Raw genomic sequence first — 10369 nt, 5'->3', positions numbered from 1 at the left:
TTTTGTTAGGTTTTGGTTTGTTTGAAATTTTTTATTTGAGTTTTGATTTAAATGATATTTTAGTGCTATATTTTATGAGATAAAACAATAATTTTTTAATAAATATCGTACAAGATGAATAGTAGTGATTTTAATTTGTAATAAAATCAAATAAACCCTAAGGTTTGGAGTTTTTTAGAGTTAGCAAAATAATAAATAAAAAGTAAATATTTTATACTATGATGTAAATAGCCATTGAGTGTGATACTTTATTATTATTTTTTTTAACAAAAAAAATATTGTTAATAAATAATGTCAAATTTTTTAAAAATATATGTGAACCTTAAAATTTTTGTTATTGTACTTGTCATATTATTTGTCTAGTCTATTTAGTTTTGATGCATAATTTAATGAAATTTTTATTGTAGCATTAGTTGGTAAATAAATTTACTCTTATTTCAATTTTAATATAAGAATATTAATGTAAATAGGTATAAATTTAAAAATATTTTTAATGTGCAATGAGTTTATAGTTATTTAAATGAAGCGACACATATTCAAAGTTGATGCTGAAAGAAGGTATTGGGCGGTGATGGCGGCGGCGCTGCCGGTGGCGGTCGCCGTCGTGGTGGTCCAAAAAATCATTTCATAATATTACATTTCCTCTAATTAACTTGTCAACACACAACACAACCTGGAGCTTAATTAATCATCAAGTCCCACCAAACTAATCTGGAATTATCAACAAATACAAAATGAATCATTATAATTTATTTTCGTAAAATAAATTTCAATTCACCTTAATCCATAGCTAGCTACCCAATTATTTTTTATCCATAGTATATTTACTTTGACTGATCAAGAAAGATAATAAAGTAAAATTAATTATCCTTTTATCGAAAACAATGGGTTTTTATTATTATTATTATTATTTAAAAAATTCTTGATAAACAAATCCAATGTAAGTATTTAAATTGAATTTAGTTTTATTATCTGAAATGAAATGAAATGAATTGGCATTGCAACAAAAAGGTAAAAACATAACATGATTTTGAAATGACGTGTTTTGGTTCACATTGAAACTTGAAAGTATAGAAATTTGAATTTCATGTGACCACTACTTATTAAATTACAAATTTATTTATTTATTTATATTTGGATTCGACCACAAAAATATTTAGTTAAGTGCCAAACAGCATCCCGAGTGGCGTGCAATTGCATGTTTAATAAAATGCTACTTATTTACACTTCATTTATTATTATTATTATTATTATTCTTAATATTTTTGGCCATATTAGACTGTATCCTTCATTCTCATTGGATTAGTTCAACCATTAATATCACAATAAATAATCAATTTGGTCCATACCTTTCATGTGCCTAATCCACCATTGTACGTGCACATTCACTTTAAATAACAATAATAATAATAATAATAATAATAGCTAATTAAATAGTGTTTAAAAAAATATTTCTTATTTTTTATTTTAAATAATTTTATATTTAAAATGAGAACAGAGAAAATAAAAATATTTCAATTTAAAAATAAAACAAATAATTTGAGATGGATGAAATATTAGTTGGACGGTTGGGTACACATTACAGGAAATATAAATAAATAAATAAATTAGGCCCATTACACAAAAGTAAGCTTAATTTTGCACTAAATTAGAGGCCCATTACACAAAAGTAAGCTTAATTTTGCACTAAATTAGAGGCCCATTACACGGAAAATAAATAAATGGATAAATAAAATATCCTACTTAAATAAACATAAGGCAACCACCTATTACGGATGGCTATGATTGGAGGGATAAACCGCACCTCGATTTACCAAGGTTGACACGTTTTCACTATACAGCTTTTACTAAATTACCCCTACTGTAATTTACCTTATAAATTATCCACTAATTAACAAAGAATCCATTTACTTTGTATGTGGTCAAGTTGCACAAAAATAATTAGCCAATTGGAATGTGTTGGGAATTAAAGCTATTTCAAGAGACATTTAAGTAAATAAAATAACATAAAAATTGCTGGAAGTTCAAGAGCCCTTATAAACTAAATTTCACAAAATGAATAAAATAAATGTAGAAAAATCTTAAAATTCAATGCAACGAAAATATAAAGTAAAATATGGACATCAGAATTTACACTAAAGTCAGCATCTCATTGTGTATCAATCAATCCAAATCGATTTTAAAAAAATAAATATTGAGTGCGACTATGTGAGTAACATCGAATCCATTTCAATCAGAATTTTTTACTTTATTTCAGAACAAAATACATCGTGGGCAAAAAAAAAAATCATTAAAATCAATTCATTAATGAATTATTGTCTCAAAATTAAATATAAAAGATACTATCCCATTGTGTAATTAACGCCTTCATTTATATATTGGATTGAAAAATACTTTGCGGTAAAAGTACAAATATACCCCTGGGTATTACTTTGTAGCATTCAATTTTTAAAGATTTTTATATTACATGCAGTAACTGCAGACATATTGTTTTCCTGAATTAATCAAAAAATAATTCGAAACTTTCCTTAAGAAACATAAATACAAAGGAAAATATACCAAAGACTACAATCAAAATATTGCAATACTATATTTTTTCAAAAATTAAATGATCAATAAATCAGTGGTTACAAATAGATTTACCAAACAAACAACCGAACTGTATATCGATGAACTCAACAGTCAACAACGGAAAAGTCAGAGGGGCAGACTAAGGAGTGGGTGGGTCAAAGCAGGGCAAAATAGTAAATTCGTTGGTGGTGTTGATTCTAGCGAGTGGCGAATTAAAGCGAGAGGACAAAAAAAACGATAAGACAAAATAACAAGGAAAATAATTAAAGCCGAGGAGCGAAGGGACGTTCGTTCGGGGAGTGAGGCACCGTTAACCATCATTTCCACCGTATAGTCTTTCCCTTTTTCGTGAAATCTCGCCTCGTTTCAGAATCGGCACCTGTTCAATCAACGAACCCCTGTTTTTGTCTTGTCGTGGCTTATATTCTTTCAATTCTGGTAGTTTGGTGGATTTTATCGACTTGGTTACAGTTAGCGTTGAGTGATTGATTCCATCGAAGAACTGGGAATTATACGGCTTGATGATCGGCTTTGAGGTTGTGTGTTTGCTGATTATTCAGGCGTGGAAATCGTATTGGTCGTGTTATCAGGTTCGCTGAAAATACCTGAATTTTGCGCCGGTTGTTTTGATTTAATTTATTTGTCAAATTTAGATGAACATTAGGTGGATGAATGATATGTTTGTGTACAATTTGATTAATATAAGATGATGGAATTCTGAATTCTGATTGATGTTAAAAAATTTGGATATGGTGAAACAGAGAGGCTATGCTCAGAGGACAGCATTTAAGATATCTTATGAATTTTATTTGGGGATTTAGGTTTTGATGGATTGAATTTGGAGATCATGGACAGCAATAGCGACTCAGAAGATCAATTCTATGACACTCGCGATGCTGTTTCTTCGGTATCATCCGATTTAGGTTCTGACTGTTCTGAAAGTTATCCAAGTCCTGGGCCAGAGGACAGTGCTCCAGGTTTTGAGTATTCGGCTGAGAGATTGGATAGTGTCAATGAAAGACGACGGCGGTTTTTGAAATGGATGAGTAGCCATTTGGATTCTCAAAATAGTTTTAGAGATGAAGAAGATAATTTATGTTTCATGGACATGAAAAGAGACATTGAAAGATTGAGGGATGATGGAGAGGCAGTGCTGGCTAATACTGATTCAGAATTGAGAATTTTCTCTACTTCTTCCCTACCTTCTCAGTCAGACGACACCACTGATTCACTCGAAGAAGAGGAAGATAATATGCTTTGGAGAATAAAGAACTTAGACAGTGGAAGGGAATTCATCATGGATGAACTGACTGATGACGGCTCCATTTCCAAGTTGAGGGAAGTCGGTTCAAATAATATTATACCATTCCAAGAGCTTCAGAAGTCGCTTACCTCATCAGAGCTTGTACTACAGTTATTGAGGAAAGACTCAACAGGGTTCGGTGCAGATCATCATTCGAAAAGGAAAGGGAAACGCCATTTACTCCAAAAATTTAGTGCCATAACTCGTGTTTCTGACAAGACAAATAGTTCAGTTGATAAGCCGAGTGAAGGCAATCGAAAGACAGGGTCGGCTTCCCAAAGAGTTCATGTTCATGTATCAAAAAAAAAATTTAAGGAACTATCGTCTATTTACAGAGGCCAAGAGTTTTTCGCTCATGAAGGTTCTATATTGACTATGAAGTTCAGTCCAGATGGTCAGTACCTGGCTAGTGCTGGAGTTGACGGTGTTGTACGCATCTGGAAGGTGCTTCAAAACGACATTGTGAACAAATTTAATGCTAGAGATATGGATCCTTCTAGTTTGTACTTCTCAATGAATCACTTATCCAAGGTCTCTCCTTTGGGAGTTCTTAGAGAAAAAGGCACAGCTAATAAGACCACAAAATTATCGTCCAACTCACCTTGCGTTGTTCTACCTGATAAGGCCTTTCACTTGACCGAGAAACCTCTTCACGAGTTCCATGGACATGGGGGAGAGGTGTTGGCTCTCTCATGGTCAAAAAATGGGGTTAGTACTTTCTCCAAAGCCTTTGCTTCTATAAATGGCTGTGGGTACTTTGTTTCCATGTTTAATTGGCATAATTGTAAACATGACTGTTGTGTTTTTTACCTTGTAGCATTTGCTGTCATCTTCCAGTGATAAAACTGCTCGTCTCTGGAGATTGGGGCATGACGAATGTCTAGGGGTGTATACGCATAGTAATTATGGTAAACCTTTCTTCATGAGTGTATATCATGGCTGCATTTATGTAAGTATATATGGCTTCAGGTGTTTAAATTTTGTATTATTCTTGATGCAGTAACTTGCATTGATTTCAATCCCGCGGATGACAATCATTTTATCAGTGGCTCGATAGATGGAATATTACGTGTTTGGGATGTAAATTGTGGTCGAGTGTTTGATTGGATTGATGTTAGAGAAATAGTCACTGCTGTGAGTTACCGTCCTGATGGGAAGGTATGCACGATTAGATTTGTGATACGCTATTATTTATATAAATGCTTACCAACTGACTTCGTTAACCATATCCTTACATATCCAGGGAGGCATTGTTGGCTCAACCGATGGAAATTGCCGTTTTCTTGATATCATAGGTATATATTACCGTATCATTTTTAAGATTTTCCTAATTGTCAAAACATATCGTGATCTCATTTAACATTTTGATTAGATAACCACTTGCAATTGGGTGCGGAGATATGCCTGAAGAGAAAGAAGAAGAAGCTTTCCGGCAAGCGAATAACTGGATTTCAGGTATATTTGTTGACCCTTTTTTCACTCTTATGTATTACGCGATTTCTCAATTTTGTCTTCGCATCGATTGATTTCATTTTATCGATATTACAGTACTTCATGAGCGATATGAGCAGAGTAATGGTGACTTCTGCTGATTCAAAAGTGCGGATCATATGTGGATCCATAGTTGTCTGTAAATTTAAAGGTAGCCGAACTTCAGGAAGTCATGTGCCGGCATATTTCACAACAGACGGCGAGCACGTTGTCTCCGCCAGCGAGAACTCCAACATCCGCGTTTGGAACTACACCCCCGACAACCCAAAATCATCATCCCAACCCAAGAAAATATGGTCCAGCGAGAGCTTTTTGTCGCAGAACACTTCCATCGCCATTCCCTGGTGTGGCCTAAAGAACAAGCTGGTAGCACTCCCGGGAAACATTCTAGGCAACCGGCATTTCGATGATAAGCTTCTCCAGAAGCTACCCGCTTTCCCCGACTGCTTCATAACGAGCCTCGGATTTTTCTTGGATGCTCTGCACAAAGGATCTGCAACATGGCCGGAGGAGAAACTGGTTATATGGAACGAGAAGGAAGACAAGCCTCCACCGTCATCTTCGATAGGTAAATCTGAATTCAAGCTTCTGAAAAACGCGTGGCTTAGCGCCATGAATGCTCCCCATTTGTGGGGGCTCGTGATAGTCACCGCCGGATGGGATGGATGCATTAGAACATTTCTGAATTACGGATTGCCTGTTCGACTTTGAGACGGGGACAGTGACAGGGACAGAGTTTTGACTTAACAGTTAACATTCGTTTGTAGATTGATTGATTGATCGATAGATCGATGATACGCCGCCACCGTCGTCGTCGTCGTCGTCATGGTGGTTTAACAATGTCGGTATAAATTGTATAAAGGCTGGGCATGGCCGAATCAAATTGAAAGTGTGGCTTGGCTGGAGTTTATTAGCTTTGTTTTGCAGTAGTTATATATGGATGGAGAGGAAACAAAGGCATGAAACATAGCTTGCAAAACGTGAAAATTTGCAGGTGTTATATTTTTAGTCAAAAAATATTTTTATTTTTATTTTTTTAAGTAAAAAATTATTATATTTTTATATTTTTTTCAATAAAATAGAAAAGTAACTATTATTACTCAATTTTATATATAAAATAACATAATTGTTAGTTGACGTCATGAAAATAAATAAATAACGATTATATTTTTGCAACATCATGTATTTAGAGAGTCACTTGTATGTATATGAAGGCCCAAGCTATATTTAAAAGAGGAACTATTGAATATGCCAAGATCATAATGGCTGTGTCTTCTGCTAGATAAAATATATTTATTTTGTATTTTTGAATTAATTTTTTATAGATAAAATATAAATGTGTGTTCGCAAATATTTATGGATAATTGTTTTATTAAGAAAAAAAAGTTATTGGTTGAACATATTTATATTTCTCTCCAAAAACATAAAATTAAATATTTTTGTTTGTTTGTTAATATTGTATTAAATGTTAATTTTATATTTAAAATATACATCAATATTTATTTAATATGACATTAAATATCTTTTTCAATTCAATATTATACTATTGAAAATTAATTTAAACTCAATACTCAAGCCAAACGACGCTCAATTATATCCATTCTAGTTATATTACAATATTACCACATGAATTAATTTTATTGTATCAAACATTTGTGGTAAACTATTCTTTTGGTTTCTCATTAATCTTATTATTTCTATTTTAATCATAATTTTAAATTATAATAAAATTTCAATAAAATTAATAGTTACATATATATTATATATAAATATATATACAGATTATTTCTTTGTTTGACTCTTAATTAATAGATTGTTCTTTCTGTTAAAGTTTTACAGCAATGGGAAAGTAAGACTAAAATCAGGCTAACACAATGAAGAAATGACCAGTTTATTTATTAAAAAGTAAGAGATAAAAAATTGATTTCAATATTATTATTTTACTAATATTAATAATAATAATAATAATAATAAATGTATTTAATAACACTTATGTTGCGTTTACCTTGATATTTTTTAAACTTTTTTTTACTTTACAATTCTTATGATTATTTATTAAAATAAATTATTATTTTTCACAAATATTATATCCAATTATTATTTAATTAATATATAATTTTAAAATCAAAATAAACAACCCTTTATTTTTCGTTTAAAATATTTAACAAAGTGTTATTTTCTATTGAAAACATGAAGTATGTTCTTTGATTTTTTATTTTTTTTGTCTTGTTTTTATTTTTTTGATGCAATATTATAAATAAAAAATAATATTCTTTCCATTTGAAACAATGTATTTATTTTGTTATCTATCCGAAATCAATCTATTTGTTTCATTATTTAGTAATTGTCCTACAATAATTTTCTAAAAAGATACCTTACATCATATACATTATTACAATAATGTAATCAACATAATTTACATACACTATATTAAAAAAAGTGTTCCTAAAGGTAAAATTATACATACATCTCTACATTATACTACATACTTATAAAATATTAATATTTTATAATTTACGTAAAAAGAATAAATGAATACATTTGTACCAGACCGGAATATAAGTTTTTATATATATAAAAAAAAAAGATAATGAGTATATAGTAAAAACAAAAAAAAACAAAAAACAAACTAAAAGAAAATACCAAAAGAATCCATGCATCATATATATATATATATACCAAATAATTCCAAAATTATATAATTTTTATTTTTATTTTTTTTAAAATTGATCCCAATAAACATGAGCACAATATGAGTATGTGTATATTTATGTGGTCAACCGTGAGGAGTAGTATTAAAAAGTTGACAAAAGCAGATAAAGAGTAAAAAATAAGTTTACAAGTCAAAGTTGCCATGCATGCATGCAACGGATCAAACTTGTTCTGTTGAATTTCTTACTTATATTTTATGGATAATAATAATAATAATAATAATAATAATAAATAATTAATGGCTAAGAAACCATTGCCATTCATACTTATAATATAATATTATATCATATATTTAACAAATATATAATATTATTAATATTTGACAATTTTATCGTAGTCTACACAAAATTGTATACTCCATTTGTTTTATAAAAGTATATTTATTTTACTATTTTAATTTATATATGCAAAGTATCCTTATACTATATATAATAGGAAAGAAAAAAAAAAAAAGTAGAAACCGTTTTTAATATTGTGTTGGTTTACTCAAAATCCTTTTAATCTTTTATTTTAGTCTATCCACTAAAATCTTCTTATTTGTTTTTTTGCTAAAAAAATAAAATTGCATCCTATATAAATACAAAAATATATCTACTCACATAATTTTTTTTACACAAAAAAAAAGACAAAATTATTTTTGCATACATCGTTTGTACAATATTTCAATAAAATATTAATATTTTTTAAATTTGCGTGTTAAAAGTAAATAAAAAAATTCTTAGTGGACAACGGAAGTATTTGTTGGAATAGTAGTGATGAATCCGAGATGTGACGAGAAAATCAAATCACCAAATCTGATAACAATTTTGTATATCAGATTCAAATATAGATAGATCCGAGCCTCGAGTGGAATACGATTTCCTTGAAGCGAATTCGGCCCTCCACCGATCACTTCCAAGGATAGAACGAATTATAACAGAATGACAGATTCCACAAACCGAAATAGAGAACTTTTGGAAGCAAATTTGTAGAGAATTTTCTAAATATTTAGAAGGGAGAGGTTTTCCGTGTGTGTATATATATATATATATATATATAAAGGAGGTATATAATATATATTAGATTTTCCTGGGAAGCGATCGGTGAAGGGTCGAATTCGCTTCAAGGAAATTGTGTCCCACGCGAGGCTCAGATTTATCTGTATCTGAATCTGATATACAAAATCATTATCAAATTTGGTTATTTGATTTTGTCGCCACATCTCAGATTCATCACTACTATTTTGAAAGCAAATTTGCATAGAATTTTCTAAATATTTAAAAGGAAGAGGTTTTCTGTATATATATTAAAAAAAAGGACATTATTTTGTATTTAATCACGTGTAGAGAAAAAAAAATTGTCCACGGTTCTACTGCACGTTGCATTCAGTTGCAACAAACTATTTATTTAATTATTTATTTTTTAAATAAAATAAATTAATCAAATAAAATGTGGGACATATAATTTATTATACCCAACAGTATTATATTTCTATTTAGTTACGCACTTACACTATTGTCACCCTTTTGCTTTGATTAAAGGGTAAACTATTTTTTTAAGTCTCGTAACTCGACCTTCTTATTATTTTAGTCTCGTAAGTGGAGTATGTCGCAAACTAGTCTCATAAGTAAAGATTTTTCGCTGTTTTAGTCCTCCGGCGCTGGAGATATCCGCGTGGCTCGCCGGAGGTTACGTGTCCGCCAGGTCACGTGGATTTTGTTTTTTATTTTTATTTTTTAATTTTTTTAAAATTTATTTTTAATTTTATTTATTTGGTCCAATTAAAAAAAAAAAAAGAAAAAGTCCACGTGTCCGCCAGATGTCGCTGACCTGGCGAGACAACTGGCGGACACGGGGCTTCCGGCGAACCACGCGGGTGTCTCCGGTGCCGTAGGATTAAAACAACGAAAATTTTTCACTTACGAGACTAATTTGCAACATGCTCCACTTACGGGACTAAAATGATAAGGGGTTCAGTTACGGGACTAAAAAAAACAGTTTAGCTTAATTCAAAAGTTATACTGTTACTAATTCTATAAAAATAATAGTAAATTATTATTTTTTTTTTAAATTATATAAGACTGGGAAGGCCAGGATCGAGTATATATATATAGTTAAATTGAAGATTGTGATATAAGATCTATGTATATAAAGTAAAAAATTATTGAATAATAATTTACTATTCACTTATTATCAATCAATTTTTTTCATTATGTTAATTAGTTTATCATATGATATTTCTACAATTTTTTGTGTTGATAATATGTAGTAATTCTCAATATAAAAAAAAATTGTTTAATTATATAATAAATA

At 30.3% G+C, this 10369-nt stretch overlaps 1 protein-coding gene across 3 annotated transcripts; it reads left to right on the top strand.

Moving 5' to 3' along the window:
* Window positions 1–2821: 2821 nt before the first annotated feature.
* On the top strand, window positions 2822–6275 carry LOC127240616 (uncharacterized). Of its 3 annotated transcripts, none has more exons than XM_051259393.1 (7): window positions 2822–3161; window positions 3393–4582; window positions 4692–4782; window positions 4875–5032; window positions 5118–5169; window positions 5247–5329; window positions 5423–6275. In XM_051259393.1, the coding sequence occupies exons 2-7, from the start codon at window positions 3419–3421 to the stop codon at window positions 6074–6076; spliced, it is 2202 nt and encodes a 733-aa protein (XP_051115350.1). In that variant the 5' UTR covers window positions 2822–3161; window positions 3393–3418; the 3' UTR covers window positions 6077–6275. The 3 variants fall into 3 exon arrangements, with proteins under 3 accessions (XP_051115350.1, XP_051115351.1, XP_051115348.1); XM_051259394.1 differs by having other exon boundaries at window positions 3333–4582; XM_051259391.1 differs by having other exon boundaries at window positions 2822–4582.
* The last annotated feature ends 4094 nt before the right edge of the window (window positions 6276–10369 follow it).

This window comes from Andrographis paniculata, unplaced genomic scaffold (genome assembly GCF_009805555.1).
Source record: "Andrographis paniculata isolate CXL003 unplaced genomic scaffold, ASM980555v1 Contig79END, whole genome shotgun sequence".
NCBI classification, from domain to species: domain Eukaryota; kingdom Viridiplantae; phylum Streptophyta; class Magnoliopsida; order Lamiales; family Acanthaceae; genus Andrographis; species Andrographis paniculata.
Note: the sequence above shows the minus strand (reverse complement) of the source record. Positions and strands in the feature narration are given on the sequence as shown.